Source organism: Balaenoptera ricei, chromosome 8 (assembly GCF_028023285.1).
Source record: "Balaenoptera ricei isolate mBalRic1 chromosome 8, mBalRic1.hap2, whole genome shotgun sequence".
Classification (NCBI taxonomy): domain Eukaryota; kingdom Metazoa; phylum Chordata; class Mammalia; order Artiodactyla; family Balaenopteridae; genus Balaenoptera; species Balaenoptera ricei.
In genome coordinates, this window is record NC_082646.1 from 88895070 (window position 1) to 88919989 (window position 24920).

The following is a 24920-nucleotide window of genomic DNA, read 5'->3' on the forward strand; positions in this document are numbered from 1 at the left end:
TTATTCCCACATGTTAGAGGTGAGGAGACAGGCTCAGAGGGGTAGAGTAGCTTGTCCAAGCTGCCACAGCTATGACAGGAGGACTAAACTCCAGGTCCGTCTGAGGCTAGTGTCCATGGGCTTCCCCACCGCACTGCTGGAGGAAGATGATGACCCCCCAGGATGAAAGCCCCATAGCCTGCACTGACAGAGGCACCTCGGGGAGATCCCAGGACCCAGCCTGTCGCCTCCCTGAGCTCGGCCGCAGCGTCCCTGTCCCAGCACGCGCCCGACTGTCCCGCCCCGATGCTCCTGCTCCCAGCATCTCCCTTCCCTGGAATGCCTTCCCCACTCCTCTCCGTTGCATCCGATCACCCCTCACTCCAGCTTGGCTCAGATCCCCCAGGAGGAAGCCATCCCTGGCCGCTCAAGCCCGACCTGTCAAAGTCCACTCTGGCTTGGGTTCGCCGGGCACCTCATCATGCTCTCTACCATGCTGTCATCTCATCTGAGAGTGCTATGTGACCCTTCAGCTGTCATTTAACTTCCCTCATGCTTCTGTGTGGGTTTCTAAACCCATATAGGAAACCCATTACCTATATATTGCAGAGCTCACAAAACTATATCAAATACACAAACTGCATCTTCCACAGCGGTGAAGAGCCTGGGGTTGGACCACTTGGGTTCTTCTAATCCCAGCTCTGCTCCTTACTAGTTGTGTGACCTCTGTACCTCAGTTTCCTTATCTATAAAATGGAGATGATACCTACATCATAGGGCTGTGGTCAAGATTAAATGAGTTATTCTGTGCAAAGTGCTTAGAACAATGCCTGGAACACAGTGAGTGCTATATAAATGTTAGCTATTCACAGCAAAAACGAAAAACAAAGCAAGCCAAAAAACTCAAGTTAAATTCTACCTAAAATTGTTAGCTGCCTCCAACACTTCCTATCCCCTCTTCTGGCTTCATTTAACGCCTTAGCACTTTTCACTAACATACTCTGTATTGTGTGTGTGTGTGTGTGTGTGTTTCTTAATATCTGTCTCCTCTCTAGAATGTTAACTCGTGAAGGGCAAGGATTTCTAAAGGGCTGGAACGTGGCAGGCACACAGGATGCTCCAAATACAAGTCTCACTGATTATGATCTAGAGCTCGCTATCAAGCTGACTCCTCTGGGCTCTTGCCCAGCCCTGCACCCTCTGGGGCAGCCTCCAGCCTTCCAGTGAGGGGAAGCAGAATCCCCGTTACAAAGGATTTCCAAGGGGTGTTAGGGAAGTCTCTGAGTTGACATTCTACCTGGATGGCAGGGCACGATTCAGGAAGCAGCCCACCTCTTAGAGCACAGAGCTGAGTGGGCGGGTCTCAGGTTTGGGACAGAAGGGACTGTGCCACCGGCTCCAGTGGTCACGAACCCTTGTGGACTCTGGTCCTGAGCCTGGCTGGTGGAGCGCTCACAACACACCTGGTCATCCATGGTGTTCACCCCGTCGGGACCCAGGGCCTCGATCGCCTGGCTGATGAGGTCCGTCCTCCCGCAGTTGAGCATGCGGAAACCCAGGTCCTGGTTGAATTTTTCAGTAGCCGCTCGGGCTTCCAGCCTCCGGAAGGAACTGAAAGAGCATTCGGGTCTGCGCAGAAGAGACCGGGGTGTGTGAGCGTGGCTCTTCCTGCTAGGACACGGCCTCCCTATGAGAGGTGACACAACTGTGCTAGGCTGATGTGTGGTGTGAGGATGAGGGTGGTGGGGGGAGGACTGGGAATTACTATCTAATCGGCAGTGACTGGCCTTGTCACGCTCGGTGACAGGAAGAGCACGTATGTCGGCTGTTCTACAAACACGTTAAAGACGTGCTCTGAGCTCTTGGGAGCTGTCAGTTGTCAGAGACAAAGTTCCCATCTAACATAATCTCTCAGGGGACTGTTCTGAGGAGGAAGTAGCTCCAGCTTTTTGGCCTTGGGCCACAGCTCTTGGCTGTATAGTTTCTGCACAGAGAAGGGCGCACTCTCACTCTCTCAGTCATCGAGGCCAAGCTCCAGTTCTTGCCTCTCCATCCTCTCCCCTCAGCGCTTCCTGGTGAGGCCCCGAAGCGCCAAAGAGACGGCAGAGAGTGGCCCAGACTCCCATTGCAGCCAAGCCGTCCTACCAAGGAGAGTCACAGATAAAACCTGCGTCTGCAGAGGGCACACCACAAGCTTCCAATAGGTGGCTTCAGCCTGGAGTCGTGATTAGGCCAAAGAATAAAAAGTACCTGCCACAGAACGAGGTCCTGGCATTTGTAATGGAGACAGAAGAAGACAAAAAAAAAAAAAAGCAAGGCTCTTCCAGGTCAAGCATGGCCAGAGGAATGTTTCTCTGAAACAACTTCAGGAGGCCAGTCCAATACAAGAGAGGCACATTGGGAAGGTAACTGAGAGCCCAGGCTTGGGGCCATACGGGCCTGGGTTCAAATTCGGACATGGTCACGTTGCTGAGTATCTGTGGACAAGTTACTGTTCCTCCTGACCCTCAGCTTCTCCATCTGAAACATGGGCATTAAAGCCCCTTCTTCTCTGAGGTTGTCACGAGGACTGAGAAAATGCACGTAAAAAGGAAGGGCTCAGAACCGGCCTGCACCTAGGAAGTGCTCCAGAAAATGGTGGTAACCACAGCAAGGAGGGCCCACTTCTGCTGCATACCCCCAAATGGCCCGAAGAGTCAGACTGCGAAAGCTCTCCCACCCAAATCCAAATGGGAGTCTGCTCTGTGGGCCCGACCCGTGGCTGCAGAGGATGCGTCCGAGGGCAGCCAAGGTCCAGAACACATCAGTCCTAACAGGTGGGCTTGTGCAGAGAGCACCTTCGAGCAGCTCGAACGAACCGGCTGCAGCCCCTGCCTGCCGCCCCCTCCCGATGCAGGAGGAGGAGGGAGCAGAGGGTTTACGGGGGGGGGGCTGGGCATGGAGACGCACCCCCCCCCCGCCCCCGCCTCCCTGGGTCCGTACTTGAGCTGCCGGGGCTCACAATCCAGGCCGGGCAGCAGCAGCCGGGCTGCCTGCCGGATGTCGCCGCTGTCCACGGTGAGGCTGCGGCGGTGCTCCGCGTAGGTGATGGCCACGCGCATCCACTCCATCAGCGGCGGCAGCAGCATGAAGGGCCTGGGAGGCAGCAGAGAGAGGGGGTCAGGCCTGGGCGGGCTGCTCCCTGAAGCACAGAAGGGGACCCCCTTGAGCACCCACTCTCAGGACAGCCGCGGAGGCTGGGTCCCCTGTAGCCTTCCGGCGGTGGGAGGCGGAGGGGGCCTGACTCTTCTCCTCACGGAGAGCGCGATCTGCCCCGTTCTACAGGAACTCTGTCAGGACTCGGAAGGAACCCCTGCCATGGGCCACGAGCAGAGCCTGAGGGCCTTAGGTGGCCCATCGAGGAAGGGGTTTGCCAGCGTGTGGAACTGGGGACTCCTGTCGCCTCCACAGGATTCAGACAGGGTCTCCTTCTCTGCAGAGGGGAGAGGAGGCCAGCCTTCTGGGTGCTGGGGTGCAGGGGAAAGAGTCGAACAGACCCAGGCTCCAAACCCAGCTGTGCCGTCAGCAGCTGTGCCCCTTCATCACCACAGACAACACCCCGAGGCTGTTTCCTTCTTCGCTTGCGAGATGGGGCAGTCCCCACTTCTCAGGATCATCGTGAGGCCGCGTGAGACGACACATGGCACACTACCTGTGTGTGGTTGACAGACACCCCCTCCTCAACTGACCCCGTGCTGAGGTGGGCCTATGTCGCTTCCTGTGGCAGGCAGGGTGGCCCCAGGCTGGCGCCCGAGGTCCTCCAGGGAGGACCGGTCCCAGGACCTATGTCACACCCAGAACCCATGGCCACGGTGTGGGGCAGCTAGGAGGAGGCAGGGAGAGGCGGTTCAGAAAGGCCTCTGAGCTACAAACTCAGGGGGCACTGGTCACAGGCGTTCTGGGTGCCAGCAGGGGGCACCATTCACAGGGCAGCGACTGGGGCCCCCTGGTGCTGAGCAATACCATGGTCCTGCCACTCAGGGCTGGTCCCTCCCTGCCCCAGGCCCTGCCGTCCCCACCCCACCAAGCTTGACTCCTGTCCTCCGCCCATTCTGGCCCATCTCCCACGGTGAAGACCTCGGAAGACCACTCCACAGCCCAGCAGACCCCATGCTGTGGAGGGGCCCTGACAGCCAGTCTTGGCTTCATGCCTACCGCCCCCCATGCCCCCTCCACACCCCACTTCATCTGATACCCTGGGATCCATGTGCGTTAGGCCCTTGCTGTCGCCGTCTTTCCCCTAGACACGCAGAGAGGTACTCTGTCCAGGAAGACGACCTCCATCCTCTCTCCTCAGCTCCTGAGTAAATCAACTGCAGGGAATCACCTAAAGATGCCCTCACATGACTGATCTCAGATCTCAAAAGCTTAGGTCATCTTCAAAGTTTGCAAAGCTTCTCTTCTTGAGGGCAAAGGATGCTTTTATTTATTTATTTAAAAAGATAATCAGATGGGATTCTGGAAAGTGGTTCATTCAGAAATTATTTTGATGCCCTGGTTCTGTCATTTCTGAAAATATTTCTAGGTTTGAGTCATTTCACTGGTGCACTGAGTGTACCAATCGCTATGGTGACAAGGCGGCCACAGGCTGGGAAAGCCTTGTAGCCTTGGCCTTCAAGGATGCCCAGAACCTCACTCAGCTTACTTTCCAAGCCTGGCTCACATCTTTCATCAGGACACACCTGACCATCAGGCATTTGTGGTTCTCAAGCCCACCCTGCCCGTTCCCACCTCCTCACAAGAACGAACCAGCTCTCACCTCTGCCCATCCAGATCCTATTTATCCTTCAAGGCTTAGTTCCAATGCCACTTCTTTCTAGAAGCCTTCCCACATCCCTTTTCCAAAGAAAATAATCTCTTCCTTCTCCAAGATCCCTTAGAATTCTATTCCAGAATGAATATGTCTCATCTTCCTGACTAGGTTATTCCTCTTCAGGACAAGAACGATGCCTTCATCATCTCTGGTTCTCTAAAATACACCCAGCACAGGTCCTAGACACAACAGATCCTCAATGAACCGAATGACTGCAAGGATGGCTAAGCATCAGGAACGTGGCATAATGCATCCAAGTTATCAGTTCTGGACCAAGTCCTGTTTCTGCCCAGAAAAGAATGGCATATACTTTTCAAAGTCACAACATGGACTCGTTAGAGCGGGAAGCCAGGACCCTATGCGGGGAGCTTGTAGAATCCAGGAAGGAACAACTATCCCTTTGTGAATTACTCCCCTGTTTCCAAGAACTTCTTTAATTGTGAATGCCCATTTGAATTCCCCCCAAATGTTATTTTGGAATTTTACAATTCTTACACTCCAATGCTACAAGGCAAGCTCAGAGACATACTTCTACATGTCAGTCCTTCTGATCCAAAGGGAAGGTTTTATCTAAACCACCAGCATTGGAGACTGAAGGGTAAACAAAAAGACAGTTCGTGGATTTGCCAGCCATTCTTCCCTATTGTGGCCAACGGCCAAGACAAAGAGCCAAGTGTGGCCACAAACGCTCTAAACAGCATCTCCCAGCTGCACTACGGGAAATCCAAGAGGGAACTCAGGAAACCATGAAGTCTAATCAGATGGTGTCATGATTCATTCTCCCGCCTTGTGCCTCTTATAACTCAGCACATGAAAAGACACAGTGTTGATAACCGGTGGGCAGATACTGGGGATTGGTTCATTCAGCCTCCATTTTACCATCTTAGCTGAAGACGTGGAAAATTGAAAACTACATTTCCCAGACTTCTTTGCAAATTAGGCTTCACCATTAAGACGTAGCTGCCCGAGATCTGGTAAATGGATGTGAGGCGGAGGCCACCTTTGTGTCCCCTTTGCTTGTTTCTGCTAGCAAGCCAACTCATAAAACATGAGGGATTTTTTTCCCCCTACAGAGCATTCCGGTGTCCATTTCCCAACTTCCTGAGTGCTCCAGAGGCAGCAGTACTGCTATTGAAGGCAACGGCAGAAACTTCTTGACTCCAGCTTCAATCCTGAATTGCAGTTCCCAGGGTTATCTCAGAGGGAGTAGCCCCCATGCTAGCAAGTTTTGTATTGTCCTTGGAGTCATTCCTGGAGTTCAGCCTTGAACCTGCTCCTTGAGTCCTTCCAATGATTCTTTTGGCACCTAATTCCCTGCATTAAATCCCTTCCTGTTTAAAGCACCTAAGGTGTTTTCTGTTTCCTGAATTGCACACTGATTAATATTCTCAACATACAAAAATCCTTCAGGGTTAAAATTGTCACTCTGCCTCTGGGGTGGTGGCTGGTGCCCACCTGCCCACAAACAAGGCCATTGCAGCCCCCCAAATGACCCCTTCAGGCCTTTCTCCAAGGAGAAATGGTGGGTGTCTACCCACCTCCTTGACCTGTGGCCCATAGGAAGGTAAAATGACAAGCAATTCATGGACTTTCTCAGTAACATCCTTCCCTTGGCCTGTGGGTTCCAGGCTACTATTTCCTTTCTGGTAATTTCATCTAGCCCACTGGGCATGCTGAGAAACTGGCCTGCATTACTGGACATTCTGGAAAATCCCTATAAAAACTCCCATCTGTACCGGCCATGGCTGCATCCTAACTGTGGAGTGAAAAGGCTCTAGAGGGGCAAAGCTGGGAATGACTGAGTATGCGTCATCCCCAGGGTCTCTCTGCTTGGTTCCCTCCCAGAGAAAAAAACCTGTTTCCCTCTTCTTGCCTTTTCCCTAGGCTGAGTGGGGCTGCAAGCCCCTGACTTTCCCCTTTGCTGGGTCTGGCACCACAGAATAGCGGTTCTCAAGCACTTTGGCCTCAGGATCCCCTTTGTACTTTTACAAATTACTGAGGCCCCCAAAGAGCTTTTATTTATGTGTATTGTTCTAGCGCTAATTATTGTATCAGAAATTAAAACAGAGAACTTCAAATATCAATACACAAACTCATATCCCGTCAGCCATCAGAGTGATACTATGCTCACATGTCACACAGCTTCTGGAAAACTCCCTGGAAACTTGTGAGAAAATGAGTGAAAAGGCAAATAACACCTTATTATTATGAATATAATTTTGACCCTGTGGACTTCTGAGAAGTCTCATTGAGAACCACTGCCTTAGACAACTGTAGTCGATCCCTAAGGCAAGGCTGCTCTCAGGCGTGGGGCTGGGATTCTGTCCCAGTCCAGCCAATTCTAGAATGGTGTGTGCTTTATATGCATGCTCCCGGCCTAAGGATCTGAGGATCCCACGCTGAATCCTCACTGGGAGACAGCCCTAGTTTTAGGAAGCAACCGAACTGGCTCTGTAACCTTGGGCAGATCATTACCCTCTTTGGGCCTGTTTTTCTTTTAAAGATGGGGTTAAGTCAGTGGTTTCTAGACATTTTCCATCATGAGAAACCCTTTTGCTGTTATTTCACAGCCTCCACATAACAATAGCTGTACCTACTATACAGAGGTCAAGAGCATAGGCTCTGGTGGGAGGCTGCCCTAGGCTGCAATCCACTGCACTCTCAATGAATTAAATTGTGATCCTGTGCAAGTCATCTTATCTCCCTTAGCCTCAGTTGCCCCATCAGCAAAATGGGTATAAATAACAGGACCACCTCACAAGATGGCCAGAAGTATGTACGTAAAGGGCTTAGCACAGCATTTGGCACATGGTAAGTTCTTGGTAAAGGTTAACTGTTACTACCATTTTAGTGTCTGTTGGTAGAGAAAACACATGATAGCAGAAAAGGCTATAGGAATCTGGTCCTATTAAATGCCTCAGCTCCAGCTTTCTTCAAGTCCAGCCAATTCCCTCCCCACACCCCCCAACCCTCCAGCGAGTATAAACATGTAAAGCTTGCAAAAGCCTGCCAGCGAGCTGCTCACCACCCACTCATAAAACAGAGCAACAAACACAACCACTATGTGGAGGGTGATCTGGAGACCGTTTCTGGCAGTGCAGGCCCTCGGCCTTGGCTGTCAAGAACCTTGAACAGGGGGAGGGACGACAACACAGACCCAGGGACCATGGGGTCAGAAACATGCCAGGTGGTGAGGCGGTGGGCACGGGAGGACTGTGAGGGACCCGCAGCCCCTAAATGCTGTTGGCGGCCTGACCAACCTCAGAAACACCACACACATGTGCGTGCGTACACACACACACACACACACAAACACACACACACACGCATGCAAGCGCATCCGCATCCGGTCAGGCTGCTACTGTGACAAACAAAGCCACTTAAAAGGGTCACCGACTGGGAGCATTTGTCTTTGTGTGCATAAAATAGCAACTAATGTCAGTGGGGGAGGTGTAAAATACACCAAAGAAAACGGGTCTTTAACAGGAAGGGGGGTGAAGAGGAGGAAATAGAGACCCGGGGAGGCTTTATATGCATGACCTCACCCAAGGTCACAGAGCCCTTCAGCAGCAACAGGGGGCCCAGCCCCATGTGTCATGACTCAGTTTCTCTTCCTCTCTCTTTAAATTAATCATACAGATGAGCCTGAGAATATCAAGCCAATGGGCTCACAAGGCCCTTCAATAGGACCAGGCCTGCAAAAGCCATTTTTCCCTGTTAAAAAAATGAAAGAGAATAAACTTCTTAAGACCTTGGTTTTAAGAGGTCCCTGCAGCCTGGGGGGAAAAAAAAAAAAAAACCGCTGCCCCACTCAGCAAGCATATGATTTATTGGGATTACAGTCCTATAAGCAGTGTCTTAACAACATGAAACAGGAAACGCCTCCAATTTCCAGCTCAAAGCAGGCTCTGTTCTTCCTTGAGGTGGGCAGGGGCCTTGGGGAGAGAGTCAGGTTGGTAGATGGGGCACAAGCCTGGAACTGGAGGCCCAGGTATGGGAAGGCCTTGTGCCTCTGTCCCCAACTGGCAGGCCAAGTCTGGGGCCAGCAGGTATGTCCCCTCTGCGCCCACCCACGAGGACTGGGTTCAAATACTCAGGCAGGCAGATCTGGGAGGTGCCCACTGGCTGGGCAGGGCCTCGAGACCCGGCCTGAGCTCAGCCCTGGGAAACCGGGCTGTGGTTTCTTAACTTCCACCGTTGGCTGGGAGGACACAGGACTCTGGGGCGTGGGCCTGGCTGGGAGGGTCTGGGGATGCCCATGATGCCTTAGAGCCCACCCTGCCTGTGAGCACCCTTAGTCTAGGAAAGGAATCTCACAGGGACCAGCTACACAGCTGCAGGTGATGGTCAAGGGAGGGGGTAGCCAGAATGTCTCCCACCCTCAGCCCTAAATTCTTGCACTGCCTCTGCCCCACCTTCAGTGGGAACCACTGCTGAGCACTGGTGTTGAATGGGGTGACCTTCCCCCCAAATCCATCCTTCTCACGGACCTTGCTGGGAAACACACCGCTTCCACGCCCTATCCTGCTGTGCCGCCTGGGCTGGGACCTGGCAAGTGGCACCGTCAGGAACCTGAGAAGATGCCAAGCTTTTCCCAATCAAGTGACAGCTCTTCAAGCAGAGACTGCTCTAGGAAGGTCAAGGTCGGCTCTGCTCTGCCAGCTCTGAGGCCCTCACCACAGGTCCCCCAAGATTTCTGGAGGGCCACGGTGGCCGAACACCAAGCCAAAACATCCACGGAGAATGAAACCAACACTGTCCCAACTGAAGTCAGATTCCGCTCCCAGTACAAAGGAAGCGATTCTAGTCTGGTTCACATCTTGGACTAATTATTTTTCTAGAATTGCTTGGTAAACCAGAATGGTTTGGCTCAGCTTGGAGTCAGAGCCGGGCAGGCATCTCTCTTCTGACCCCGGGGCCTATCTCCTCTGGCAGCCCCCGCTACCTCAGACCCTGTAGCTGACCCCTGGCAGAATCTCCATGTGGGGTCAGGTGACTTCTGTTAGAGGCAGGGCTTAGGACTTTCTTCTGGGAAATACACTTTTCTTATTAAAACCCATCTGGTACAGATTAGAGGCACTAGAAAAACCTCCAGTTGCTCAGATATGTATATGGATATAAATTTAGATTACAACCAAGTCATGATTAGCTGTGAACGATTTCCCTGCCTCTTCCCATTGGTTGCCCGTCAGGGAACCTAAACATGAGCTGTGGGATGGGAGGCCAATTGTGTAACAATCGGGGCATCCTGGCCTGGCTCCGAGGCATCCAGGAATAACTGGGCAACACAAACGACTAACGTGTACAGAGCATTTGCTGAACACGTGGCACTGTTTTAAGCCCTTTATATCTATTGACTTATTTCATCCTCATATCTACTTTATGAAACAGGTACTATTATTATCCCCATTGTACACATGGAGAAACTGAGGGCTGGAGAGGTAAAGTAACTTGCTCCAGGTCACGCACCTAGTAAGTGGCAGAGCTGGGATGTGGTCCCAGGCAGGGTACCCCCCATGTCCAAGCTCCCAAATAGTATACTCCACTGCCACTTAGCTTAGTCAGTTGGCCCTGGCTTTCCATTTTTCTGGACCCTGGACATCTTGGGGATGATGAGCATTAGGCATGGTAGCCATGTAGTCTGTCATCCAAGCTGGACCACTTTTGAGAGGGAAAAGGAGTGCTATTGCCAGCAACACTGGGACAGCAGGCATACATGAGAAGTGTCTCAGGCAAACACAAACACCTGGTCACCCTGGCATTAGGCCCTGGGGTAAGGCACCTTGCCTGGCTCATGGGTCTCCTCCAGGCAGTGGGAGGCCCTCTCTGCCCACCCGCCCTGAGCCTGGTCCCCATTCTGCCCTCAGCACTGCACCCTCACAGCACTTAGCCCATTTGGTATCATTTTGTTTGTTCACATTCTTTTTGCCTGCTTTCCCCTCAGGCTATAATTTCTCCGAAGGCAGAGACTGCTTTACTTACTGACGCTACCCATCCCCCAGCACAGAAGCCCATGTTAGAAACTCAACCTTTGAATTCAGAAAGCATAGCCCAGGGAATTCCCTGGCGGTCCAGTGGTTAGGGCTCCGCGCCCTCACTGCCGAGGGCCTGGGTTCAATCCCTGGTTGGGGAACTAAGATCCTGCAGGCCGCGTGGTATGGCCAAAAAAAAAAAAAGAACAGAAATGCATAGAACGTTTCTCACTCCTAGAGGCAAAGCCCTCTGGCTGCTAACATGTTCTCAGGGGTCCGCTCTTACTCCAGAACTCTCTGCAGGGCTCCCGAGCTCTAAGTCAGGCAGATGAGCTCCTGAAATGGGCAAGTGCTTCGTCTTCCATTCTTGGAGGCTTGGGCTGGCTTGGGTATTAACAAATGGTTCTCTTCAGAAAAAAAGAAAATATTTCCCTGATAAAAAGATAAGCATTCCGCAGGAGAATTTTCTACCCAGGAACAGCTTCCTGGGGGAGCTCGGCTGACTGGGGCTAAGGTGGTTTCTGGGAGGGCAGCTAGGATGGCACGTGGAGCCGTCTCAGGGAGGGGATGGCAGGTGTGGCTCGGCAGATGTCCATGTGGCCTTGAGCCGCGATGGAGGGGACACAGCCATCTGTCTTTGGTAACTGGGCCTGACTCCAGGGTGGCCTCTTATGTGGGTTGGGAGGGTACAGATTTCACTGGAGATTGCATGCGGGCACCACGCCTCCACCCTCTCCCCTACAGCAGGGAGGGCTCTGAGTGATGCAAGGTCCAGGGCATCTATCTGGCCCATTTCTCAGGCCAAGGCTCCCCTGCGTGGCGGTCTGGCTGGCAGGCAGCTGGCAAGGCAGGCCAGAGGATCGCTGCTTCCCACACAACGGGAATGGAGCGGGGTGAAAGCAGGCCTCCCTCTCTCCGCTTGGCTGGGGTGTGGCTCCCTTCGCCTCCCGGCTGCACCTTACCCCCAGGGCTCACTGCTGCAGGAGGATGCAAGAGACTCAGAATCACCCAGGCTCGGCGTCTGTGATGGCTGACAAGAGACCACAGCTCTTTCACCCTGTGGAAGCCACACAGTCAAGGGCCTCCAACCTGTTCAAACACACGTCCCTGCTTCTGAACACACGCTTTCAGAATCACGGTGAGGGCACTGCCACCACCGATCGGCCTCTGCCAACAAGTCAGCTTGGGAGGACCCTATTGCTTAGCTCTCCTGCTCCACTGACCCAACAGGCAGCTGCTGGGCAGTGGGCCAGGGGTGGGGTCATTTATTTAGAGTCTCTGAATAGGTGTTCCTGTCTGGATTCAGCTGAGTATCGTCACACAGCACCCGCCTTCCCCATCCCCCCACAGTCTAAGGCAGAAAGGTGACCCATTCACACTGTCAGGTAAAGAGTTTCCAGAAACTTCCAGGAGGAGGTAGAGGCATGGGGCTCTTGAGGCCTGGCAGAGATGCACGTGTGTAAGGTGGAGATTCCCGACTGGCAGCTAGTGGCTTTGACCTGAGCTGGAGACGGTGGTGCACTCTTAACCCAGCCAGAGGAAAAGGCTCCCAGCGCTTGACCCTGCTTTCTGCACCCACGGCCCAACTGCAGCCTCAGGGGGGACGCTGGCACTGGCTTCTGAGCAGCAAAACCACATTGCTAAGGTTTGCTGAGGGCCTACTACGTGCCAGGTAAGCAAGAGGCCATTCTGAAAACATTACCCTCTAACACAGCCACCCTGCAAGGGTGTTTCACAAATGTGGAAACCAAGGCTTTGAGGGGTTTGGACACACGTCCAAGGTCACATAGCTAGCCAATGGCGATCTGTCTGGCTCTAAAAAGAGAGATTCCGAGGTCCTTCCTGAGACCAAACTGCCATACGCAAAGCGCTCTGAGCCTGCTGGCTGGTGGAGAACTGGAAGGCAGAGCATGAAGGAGAAAAGAGTCGCCCCAGTGCGCTCACTGCCCCATTCTGCCCAACTCCAGCCTCCGCGCCCATAGCCGCATCAGTCCTGAAGGCAGCAGGGAACGGGGTGCGGGCTGGGCCCCAGAGGGACACTCCAGACCCCTTAAGAGCTTTCTTCCCCCAAATCTCAAATATTAAAGCAGCAAAGGAAGCGGCTGTCAGAGGCAGTTGGTCTTGAGGGAGGAGGGAAATCTGGGGAGCCGGCTGGCAGGCAAGTAGGAGCAGGCCAGAAACCAGCCCAGCTGGACTCCAGACATCGCCCGAGCTCCTATCCTGGCCCATCCTCGGCGTCTGCAAAGTCCACAGCTCAGCCTAGGAAGCCGCCTTCTGTAAGAAACCAAACTCCATTCCCTTGAGTTGGGACTTTCCAGCACCCAGGCGCCCTCTGGGAGACAAAGGGCATTGTGGCGGCCCCGTGACAAAAACACCCCTGGGGCTGGCAGTTCCCAGTCTTCTTCTTCTCTGTGGGGACCGGGTGGGCGCAACAATGGGACAGGAAATCACACGCAACAGGCAGCCCCGGGGGCACTTGTCAACAGCTGGGTTGGGATCCTGTTCTTTCTCCAGCCCCTGTTATCTGGCACTGCCACTTCCTTTGTCTGTCCCCCATCCCTGGCTCACTCCTTCTCGGATGCTGGACAGATGCCCACCCTCGCTGGCCACCCAGAGCCAGCTAACTCAAGCCTGTGGGGGAAGAGGCCCTGAGTAGTTGAGAGCGAGCAGCCCAAGTCACACTGGGCAGGAGGTGCTGATGGAGACCAGTTCCCAGGGTCTTTCTCTCTCCCCTGGGAGGCGGGAGGGAGGTCTCACCCCCCGCTGCTGACACTGTGAATTCACTGCATTCTTATCGTTGGACCTCCCCGGCTGAGCTCAGATTTGCCTCTTCCTAGCTGTGACCTTGGGTACCCCTCTTACCCTCTCAAGGCCTCAGTCTGCTCTTCTCTAAATGGGAGTGGAAACGGCTTCCTCTGAGAGCTTGTGAAGATCTGCTAAAGAGTCGTGTGTTTAAAGTGCTTTATAAACTGTAAAGATTTGTCCAGATGCTTCTAACCCATGTAAATATAAATCAGGTCATATCACTCCCACGCTTAACACTCAACGACGGCAGCCCGTCTTGTGCAGGCACTGTGGCCAAACCAGCAAGTGAGGGGCCAGGGGCACGACTACATCACTAACTTCAGAGTGCTTGACTTGCTGCTCGGTCTTTGAACCAATGGGTGGATGAAATCCAGTTTCTAGAGTTCTTTGAGATTCTCGGGTGGTGGGTTGCGATAAATCCAAAGTCTGTACATATCTCTGTTCAAAACTATCTTCACTGAATTAAACCTTTGGACCATCTGGTCTACCTCATCTTCTCTGTCATTTGCCTGATTCCCTGGCTACAGTCAGGGGTGGGTTAAGAGGGAATTAAGGGCAGCGATTGAAGGAGGTATATATGAGAGGGAAAGAAAACATGCACTTTGAGTAGATGTGATTTTTAAATTCACCATTGTTTTGGGTTATTTATGCATTAAACATGATTTAGTTATTTGAGTCCCTCCACAGGTTTATGAAAACAGTAATTATACTGACAATAGCAGCCATCACATATGAAGAGCTTACTCTGTGCTAAGTCCTTTCAATGGATTACCTCATTTGATCCCTACAAAAACCTATGTAAGTAGATCAAGCCATTTTCCATTAAAAGCTGGGGAAACTGAGGCCTGAGAAATTAACTTGCCCATAGTTACACAGCTAGTAAACGAGAGAGCAGAGACCCCACAGATGGTCTTTCTGACTCCAAAAGTCCAACCTTTAGGCTCTATAGCCTATTTCACTAACCAAACAAAATATTTAACTGCCTACTCTGTGCCAGGGAATGTCCTATGTGCTGGGGTCACAGTGGTAACACCGGGCCCACAGTGCCTACCTTCTAGAGGGGTGAGGAGGGGGCAGAAAAGGAAGTAAACAAATTCACAGACAAGGTAACTTCAGACAGAGGAGGGTGCTTGGAAGAAAGTAAAAAGCAGCTAAGAGGATGGAGAATGACTGGGGGTGGGAGGGACAGCTCTCTGTGTGTACTGCAGACCACAGACAAGTCACTTCAGAGGTCACTGGATGCACCAGCCTGGGAAACACATGCAAACAAGTACTTAATTCACCCGATAGCTATTTTTATTTCTTTTGCTTCCATTTTGGGTAAGCAGATGGAAATTCAATGCACAAAAGGGGGGGAGTGGAAAGAGAGAAAAGAGCTTAACATTGCAAATCTTCTTGAAATGGTATTTAAGGGAACCACAAGTCAGGAGCATAAAGCCACCAGTGCCATCATCTCTATTATTTGATAAGAGAACACTTTCGCAAGCCGAGCAAAAGATTAACGAGCCCACTTCTTCAGACTGAACGCGCAGCCTATCCGCGGGCGCCTCCCATTTATGTAAAGTGCTCATCTGAGGGGAAACGTCCCCCTCCTGCATCTGGACTGGAACAAAGAGAGGCCTCTCTTTGCTGTGTACTTCATGTGTGTTGGGGGCCCTGCCCCAGAACTTGGGGGGCCCCCAGGAAGTAGGCACTGCTTAGATCTTCACTCTACATAGGAGGAAACTGTGGCTTGGAAGGTAAGGAGACATGTTCAGATCACACAGCTGGAGGAGGCGGCGCTGGTTTGACCCTCACACAAGGGCACCTCTAAGGATGCAGGTCTCCACGGGAAAATCACTCAAGCACCACTTATCTAGGAGCATTTGCCTAGATAAACAACCACCACTGATGATTTAAAAAAAAAAACAAAACAAACCTTTTCTGTGTTTTAAAAATGTACATGAGGGCTTCCCTGGTGGCACAGTGGTTAAGAATCCGCCTGCCAATGCAGGGGACACGGGTTTGAGCCCTGGTCCGGGAAGATCCCAAATGCCGCAGAGTAACTAAGCCCGTGCGCCACAACTACTGAAGCCCACGTGCCTAGAGCCCGTGCTCTGAGACAAGAGAAGCCACCGCAATGAGAAGTCCACGCACCACAACAAAGAGTAGCCCCTGCTCTCCTCAACTAGAGAAAGCCCGAGCACAGCACCAAAGACCCAACACAGCCAAAAATAAATAAATAAAATAAATAAATTTATATTAAAAAAAAAAGTACATGAAATGTAGATTTCATGACATATTTCATATGTCATGAAATATGCACTTTGAAGCAACAAAATCCCTCTGCGACTTCTGCTGCCAGTGTCACCCCACCTGTCCCAGTGTCCCGTGGCTGTTCTTTAAGGCCCAGTTAAAACCCCAGTCTGTTCTGACACTACCTCCCCAAAGACTCCAGTCTTCTCCAAGATCCTCTGGGCTACGAGGATGAGGATGAGGATGAGGATGAAGAAGATGATGACTGACACATACTGTGTGCCATGCACTGTGCTTCGCATATATTAACTCAATCCCCACGACACCCCTACGAGGTCGGCACTGTTAGTCCTGTGTTAAGAAGAAACTGAGGCATAGAGGCTAAACGACTGAGGCCACCAGCTTGTACATGGCAGAGCTGGGTTTGAATCCCGGCCGGTGTCAGGGCCTGAGGGCTGACCTAATGCAGTATCATACAACCAAGCTTCTTCTTACATTGTCTGGTGGTTTGTGCTCATTTTTTCCCTCTGTCTTGTTTTTGCCTCTCTCATTAGGCAGGAGACTCAATCACATAAGGCGCTCCGTAATTCCCTTATATCCCTTCCCTGCTGATCAACAGAAGTACAGTGAGAAATGTGAGTTAATTAGTGAAGCACTTAAGATGGTATCTGTCACTTAATATGTGCTCTATAATGCTAGCTATAATTAGCAGGAGTGTTTGTAAGTAGGAGTAATATTAGGAGTTGCATTATTAACTATTATTATTGGTAGTGGCACTGGTTATATTGGTAATATCAATAGTAGTAGTGGTAATTGTATTAGCTGTAGTCGTATTACTAACCCAGATGCTGCTGGAGAACCACATTTTAAGAAACATCATCCTACGTCAATCAAGAAAGACTATTCTAAAAAAAAAAAAAAAGAAAGATTATTCTCGGCGCCAACTGTCACCTAAGCATGTTTATGACCATTGTAGTAACGGGGGGAGTGGGGGGCGGGGCTGGGGGATGACAGCCACCATTTATGAGTACTTTTAGGTGCCAGGCACTGAGGTGAGTGTTTTACCACATTATCTCAGTTAACCCGAGTAGCATCTTATTATCTTCACTGTTTTACCGCTGAGGAAACTGAGGCCTAGAAAGATGGGCTGATGTGTCACACCGCTAGAAGGTAGCAGAGATGGCACCTCCGGGATGACCCAAGAGGCTGGTGGAACCCTCTGACCCTTGGGCAGTATCTGAGGTCGTGGTATGGACTTCAGGTGGAGTGGGTAGGAATCCTATGGGCTGACACCTTTGCCAACTCCAGTTTTTCTGAGTTCTGTCCACATACTTGCAGGAACCTTCTTGGCCAGCATGACATGGATCAGGGCAGCGAAGAGATGGGCTAGACACACAGCACCTTCTTCCGGGATCTCACCTGGAAAAGGGCTTTGATCTCAGAGCAAAAATAGCTCCATGGGAACTGGGGACTGATAGGTAACAAAGCAGCAATCTGGGCCACTTGTCTCAGCTGAACCTGCCCAGGGTGCAGGACCATGTACCAGACAGCTCCAGGGTGGATCCTGGTAGAAGTGCCTTTCCTCGCAGCAGCATGGGAAGGGCTTCCTAGCGCCTGCATTCTCAGAGTGGTCCAGGTGCTGAGAGGGGATGTGTGGGGAAAGGGCAAGTGAAAATCAGCCAATCACAGAAACACTGAGCAGGCCAGCGGTCCCCAACCTGTTTGGCACCAGGGACCGGTTTCGTGGAAGACAATTTTTCCACGGATTGGGGGCGGGTGCGGGGCGGGGCGGGGGGATGGTTCAGGTGGTAAAGCGAGTGATGGGAAGCGATGGGGAGCAGCAGATGAAACTTGGCTGGCTTGCCCGCCACTCACCTCTTGCTGTGCGGCCAGGTTCCTCACAGGCCGCGGAGCGGTACCAGTCCGTGGCCTGGGGGTTGGAGACCCCTGTTCTAGGCCACAAGCTCAGCCCTCCCCTTGTCTCGGCCCTGGAGGTCCCAGCTCCCCCGGGCATCGTTCTGGACCGTGTTTCCTTATTCTCACACTGCTCCTTTCTCTCTCCCCCAGGTCCCACACTCTCTCTTGCCACATGGTCTCGGCATATGCTATTCCTTCTGCCTGATACTAACCATCATAGTAGCTAATACTGAGCACTTACTGTGTCCAGGTACCATTCTAAAAGTGCTACCTGCGTTAACTCATCAGCGCTCACCTTACGGGTGGTTGTGAAGACTAAATGTTACTTGTCCACAGAACCTGGGCTCTGGAGAGACTAAGCGACAGGTCGAAGGATCTAAAATAAGAGAGTGATAAGTTTGATCTCAAATGCGCGTCTTTGAATCGCAGTTTTCCCCTCAGATCATGCTCTGCTGGCTGAGAAACAGAACACCAGATGTTTCTAGGTTCCATCCCAAGTCAGACGCTCTTCCTGGCTTAGTGTCCTGAACACCAGCAGGCCCCCAGCCCTCGGACTGAGCTTCCCTCCATGAAGGGGCACTGTGCAGGGCTGGGGAGAGGGAAGCAAGGGGCCAGGAGGGCTTGAAGCTTAAGCAGATGGGCTGGTTTGTGGACAAGGAGCCCACCTTCGTTTCCAGTATTCCCAGATATTCCTCAAGGATCTGGCTTTTCTGCTACTGCTGGCAGCACCGTTCGGTGAGTCTGAGCACCCCAGCTCCCGAGGTTCTGAGGCAGAAAATCAGATCACCCTCTGTCTACCTCAGCCCCCTCTGCATCTCTAGCTGTATCTGTCTCCCTCCGTGTGCTCTGCTGGATGATGTTCTCCTCCAGCAATTTGCTGGCAAGCCGGCAGACCTCCCTCTGTTCCTGCATGTCTACACAGCCTTCCTCCCCGCTTCCCCAAACCCCTCATTCCCAGGGGGACGATGTCCTCTGCCCGGATGCTATTTCAGCTACCCATCCCTCTGCCTCCAGGCATGACGAGCAAGGACCACATTTAGCCATATGTGGCTGTCCATTCTCCTCTAGACCATAGGGGAAGAGGCTCCCCCCATCTCCCTGGGTAACCCTGGATCTCTGACAGCAAGTTCTTTCACTTTCTGAGCTCAGTCCCGGGTGATGACATGCCCTGCAGGGGCGCAGCTGTGACTAATCCTGTGTTTGAGATCCTGCTGGTGCCTGTGATGCAAAGCTGCCAGCAAGAAAGGGATCCTGGGAGGGTGCAGGGAGGCTCCAGCTGCGGGGCTCTCCCAGGGCAGAGGAGAGGCAGGTGGGGCTGGAATGGTCCCAGAGAAAGTGGCCCCAAGGGCCATCACCCACCCAGATTATCTCAGAGCTTTAGGACTGGGTCTCAGCAGCTGGGTGGGAAAGCTGTAGCCTGGCATGGTGAAGGTTGAGGGCTTTCAGGTCAGAGAGACCTGATTCGAATCCCTGCCCAGATACTCAGCAGCTAGGTCCCCCCTGGCCACGTGCCCTCGTCTGTAAAATGCAGGTAATGCTAACACGCACCTTGCTGATTCGTTGTGGAGCACAAAAGAAACAGAAGTTGGTAGAGCTGCCCTTTAAAAGGAAGAGCTGGCTCCTTTCACATGTGGCATCTCACTCGCCCTCCCTGATGGGTCACTCAGCCCTGTTTTACAGATGAGGAGCCTGAGGCGTGGAGGGGCCTGTGTGGGAGGCTGGATCCGAGCCCAGGCCCCTGCGCGAAGCCTGTGCTCTCTTCCCTGCTGCTGCCCGCCTCACTGCGGAAGCATGTTCAACTGCCTTCTTGTGCCTCGCAAAGCCCCCGCTGCTTCTACGACTACCTCCTCCCTCCAAACCCAGAGCAGGAGGCCCTGGGGAGAACGGTCCTCACGGAGAGATACTGAGGCCCCACTGACCAGCGCAGACGCAGCTCACGGCGTAGCAGGATGAGCTTCACACAGAGGGTTGAAGGCATGTCCCGCCTGCCCTTTGTCAGCACACTTGTGGTCACACACAACCCCCGTGGGAGGGAAGAAGGGTACTTTCTTCAAAGCGGAAATCTATAAGCACAGACTGCAGCGGCACCGTCAGTGGTGCCACGGGCCAAACCCAAGCCGCCAAACTGAGCTCCTTAGCCCAGGCAGGCGAGGCCGTGGAAGAGGTCCCTTAATCCCCACGGGCCCAGACATCCCCAAACCATCGAATCCCCAAGCGGAAAGCCTCCAGGCTACAAACCCACCATCATACCCGAAATCAGAGGTTCTGTCCAATTCTGGTTGGGGCACCTGACCCCCATGTCCCAGACATGGGACAGAGGGAGGAACTTCAAGGGAATGAAGTGGGGGAGGGGAGAGGAAGAGACAGACAGACGTCCCCCGACTCACAAAAGCAAAGCTTTGTCACCCTGGAGCCCTAGCAAACGCCAGCTCCTTGGTGCACAGAAGAGAAGGTTTTCCCCAGGGCTCTGCTGAGGGTATTGGAGTGGCAGTGCCTCGTGGGGACATGCGGCCCAGCCCGCAATGGAAAGGCCAGCCAGGCTCTCCAAGGCCTGCAGGGCCTGCCCTGTCAGAGTGAGTCCAAGCACGGCAGGACCCACTCAGCAGCCAGGAACCGGGCCACCAGAAAGCTGCCGGGCTGTCTGCCCCCCTGGGTACTTTTAAGGTGTCCTCCTTTTAGTGCCCAAATGTGAAATTTGGGGATTCTTTTTTCCTGATGGTGGTTCCAATTTTCCACATGTCTAACACCCACTTGAAACGATTCACGGAAAAATGCTTTTGCAACCAACTTCTTTGTGCCACAGACAGTGTGGTTTGTAAATAAGGAGATATCTAAACACGTACTCATGTGTATGTTGTCACTCAAGCTCAGCCATCGCAATCACACACAGACAAGCAGCTCGCGTAGCACAGAAACCCTGATGTCATGTTTTAGAGCATCAGGGGCTGGGAATCCCCCCCGGAGGAAAGCCAGAGGGTGGCCACAAAGACATCCAAGGGGTTCCGGGCACAGAATCCACAGAAGAGCGCCACCCTGGCCAGCGCCACAGCCAGTAGCCACGGTCACAGCCGGAGGGCCAAGCAGCCCAGCCTGGGGCAGCAGGTCCCAGGAAGGCTCCTTGTCCTCCTCTCCCAGCCACCTCTGCTTGGGTGACCCAGCCTCAGGCTCGGTCTAGCACCCTTGGGGACCTCACCACTAACAAGCAAGCCTCCCCTCCCCATCCCCACCCCCTCCAGATGTTTTCTTGGCCCTTTCTCCATCCCAGCCAGCTCTGGCAACCACAACAATTTCTCCACAAAGCAGAAACAGCTGGGGCGTACAGCCTGTGCTCTGGCCCCATCTCCCTGCTGGATGCTTCCTTCAGGAAACCCAGGGCCTCCACCTGCTGCCTTCTTGCTCTGTGTCAGGCCCCACCTGCATTCACTGTCCAGCTCCCCAAGAAATAAGACAACGATGGTCTAATAATGATACCAGTGATAATAACAGCAGTGGTAGCATTTACGGGGAATCTACTGTGTGTGTGTACTGGGCCACTATTGCTTCATGTCTCTCGTAATGACAGACGGTATGGTACAGAGGTTATGAGCAGAGCCTATGTGGCCTTGGCAAGTTACTGAATCTCTCTGTGCCTCCACTTACCCATCTGTAAAATGGGGCTGCGAAGAGCACCTATTTCCTGGAAGTGTGTGCCCACATGTAAAGTGCTCAGCACGGTGCCTGTCACGTGGCAAATGCCCTATAAACATCGCTGATCATCATCGAATCCTTAAAACTGCTTCGTTACTGCCCCATGTTTATAGCTGAGGAAGCTGAGGCTCAGGGAGATTTGGAACCTTGCACAAAGGTCTCAAGGTTCATGAATGTCCGAGTTGCTGTGCGGGCCCAGGCCACCTGACTCCTGAGCCTCTGCATCCTCTGCTCCCAGCATTTGCCATATGTCCACAGGATTGCCAGTGTTTTCACGACGGCTGTTTTTTAATGAGCTGGGGTGGGGATCTACCCTTGCATCTTTATCTTTTGTGACTGTGGAGGCCCTGGAGAGGTGGGCCTGGCTGTGAGGACCACAACACCAAGGAGACCCAATGCCTCCCAAAGACAATGGGTGGCGGGGGGCTGGGAAAGCAGTGGCACTCTCTGGATCAAGGTCTCAGATCTCCCTCCTCTGTGATGGGGCACAGAGACCCCTGGGCTGCTCTCCCCCTCTCCTGGGCCCTGCTGTGAGGTGGAATGTATGCACTCAGGGCTTCCTAAAGTGAAGGCGAGTCTCTCCCACTCCCTGGACCTTCAATTACACAAGCCTCGACCCCTGGCCATGGGTCGAGCCTGTGGACAGACCCTGCCTTGGGTGGCCATGTGGTGGCCTCCAGGTGAAGCTCCTGTTAGCATATATACTGGACAAATTATAAAAAAGCATCTTCTCTGGGCAGAAAATTGAAAAAAGGTGGCCCTCTGAGTAGACCAATTAGAATGGGCACCCTGTCCTCAGGCAGACATGGTTCCACGTGTGCCCCCCACTCATGCCCCTCACTGCGTCCCCTTGTGCAGTGTATACAACCTGTATATCTGTTCTTAGCAGCCCTTTCCCCAGTTGGGAAAGGGCTGGGACTCCGCGGACAGCACTAGACTGGGGGCCAGCAGGCCTGGACCCTGGGGCTATTTACCCACTAACCTGCTGGAGATCAAATAACCTGCCAGAGACATGACGTTCCCATCTATAAAATGAGTGAACAGGGCAAAATGTGCCTAAGAATTCCTAACAAGAATGATGATAACGTGACATCATCATCATCAAAAGAGGTGACAGCCACCACTGATGGAGGGCCAATTACCACCCAGACATTGTCCTAAGTGCTTTTTCTGAGAGCACTAGCTCACTCGATTCTTACTACCACCTTTCTACGTAGGTGTGAATACCTCATTTTATAAAAGAGGCAACTGAATTTCCAAGAGCCCAGGTAGTAAATGCTAGAGCTGCGAGACAGAGGCCAAAGCCCACTTTCTGAGACTCAACGACCCCACACTACATCAGCCCAGGGTGAACAAATCCCGCTGCACCCCAGGGACAGGCCTTCATCCATCTGAATTCGCAGCCGCCGCCCGTGTCAGGCCGCCTCCTCACAGGCACACAGGCCGGGGCCAGGGCTCTTTTTCCGCCTTATCGGTCGCTCGGTCAGTCAACACACATTGTGTCGCATGGTCCAGCAGGCGTGCGGCCCAAGGCAGATCCCTACCGTTCGTTGTTCAGGGCCATCCTCGGGGGGTCCAGGTTGGGGTTCTCCATGGACTCCATCTGTGGACACCGCAGGAAGTAGTAGAGCGTGTGGAGGGCGTCAGGGGACCAGGTGATGGGCTGGGGTGGCTGGCGGGCCTGGCGGGCGGGGCTGGAGCCAGGACAGAGCGGGTGGCGCCCCTGCATGTGGTGCACGGCGCGGGAGACCAGGTCGCCTGCGGGGGAGGGCAGGAGAGGGGGGGAGAAAAAGAAGAAGTCTCAGTTTATAGCCCACATTCTTCCAAGGATCTTGCTAGCTAGAGGAGCAGCTAAGCCTGCATGCCTAATTACTATTTACCCAGAGGCAGCAGGGGGAGGTGCAAACTGTCACCCAGACACACGATAGCAATTTAGATTCCCTTTCACTTTCAGTCCTGCCTTAACAGTTGAATGAAACACTTGGTAGGGCCCGGCCCCACCGGAACTTAGGCGAATACGGTTTCTTTTCCAACATCCCCACTCCCTCCATCACCCCACGGCCCTTCCCCCAGCTCTGACCACAGGAATCTCCCTGGGCCTCTTTTCCCAACCTCCAATTCCTGTGCTAGGCTGCATGGTGATTCTCCCCCGTGCTGTCTGGTGCAAAGTCCAGGTACTTCCGCAGAAAAGGGACCTCCCTCTCCACGGCCTCAAGGAAAACTCCCACCACCATCCATTATGCTTATTATGTGCTGAGTGTTCAATTTTCTAGAAATAGGATTTAATTTGATCCTTACAAGGCCGGGGCCCGAGTAGGAACCCCATTTTGCAGACGAAGAAATTGAGGCTTATCCAGTAAGCAAACATTTACTGACACCATGCATTTCCCTGGTCACAGGGATGCCGCGGCGCCCAGTGAACGGTAGAGTCTAGATTTGAATCCAGGCCTGTGGGACTCCAAAGTCCATGAACTGAACTGGGACCCAGGCCGTGGCCTGCCCTAATGAAGTCTGCAGGGTCCTCAGGTCCCCATATCCTGTGCTGTGTTTCTTCCCCAGTTGAGTCCTTTCAATTCCCCACCAGCCCAGGACAGGAAACATCCCATCATTGTGTGAGGCCACAATGCTGAGAAAGGATGGGTGAAATGGCCCCAGGCACCTGCGGGCCCCTCTTTCTAGGAAAAGTGGCGCCTTCCATTCTTCTCAGGCCTGAGAACTCAGGGGGGCGTCCCCTGTGGGTCAGCTTGCCCCTTACAGATAACCCCTTGGAGAGAAAGCCGCTGGATGAGGCTGAGCTCAAGGAGGGAGAAACGAGTAGATTTTAATATGGCAGGTGAAGTGTTGTTCAACGTTCAACAGGACCAGTTCATTCACTTATTCCGTTAACCTCCCCTACAGAGCCTCTGGGTCTGGGACTCTATACCATGTGTCCCCGGCGCCCTGCACAGCTTCTACGGCACAATGGGTGCTCAGCAAACATTTGGAGAATGAAAAAGTAGCCTTACACATTCATTTCATTCAAAATACAACTTCTGCTGGGGCTTGACTTGAGCTCGTTAGCTGCCAAGTTCTCCCATGACAGCCACAGCGGCAATGCTCGTTTCCAAGCAGGGACGATGACAGCCCTGGAATTGGAGATCTCCACTGGGAAACAGCCCTCCATGCCACCCCCAGGTCCTCACTCCTCTCTACACAGCGGACTCTGTCCATCCCGCAGTTGTAGCTCAGCTGCCTGGGTGCCTCCTGCCAGACCCCAGGGCCAAGAGGGCTGAGGGCACTGAGTTCCTGATGCCTGGTTCCCATCCCCCAAAATCTAATTTAATTGGTCTGGGGCAGGACCCAGGCGTCCATATTTTGTAAAAGTTCCCTCAGTGAATCTAATCTCCAGTCAGGTTTGAGAATCACCAGGTAAGCAGATGAGCGCATAGATTCTGAATTCAGACTTGCCTGGCTTCCAATCAGGGCTCTGCTAT

General features: G+C 52.9%; 1 protein-coding gene across 1 annotated transcript in view; it reads right to left on the reverse strand.

Annotated features, from left to right (window-relative positions):
- Positions 1 to 24920, reverse strand: part of ABTB2 (ankyrin repeat and BTB domain containing 2) — a 179751-nt gene that overhangs the window by 17173 nt on the left and 137658 nt on the right. The window contains exons 3-5 of the mRNA XM_059931367.1: positions 22992 to 23205; positions 2962 to 3114; positions 1443 to 1608 (exon numbers count right to left, since the gene is read on the reverse strand). Of these exons, the coding sequence (XP_059787350.1) occupies positions 1443 to 1608; positions 2962 to 3114; positions 22992 to 23205 (533 nt within the window). The remainder of the gene's footprint in view (positions 1 to 1442; positions 1609 to 2961; positions 3115 to 22991; positions 23206 to 24920) is intronic.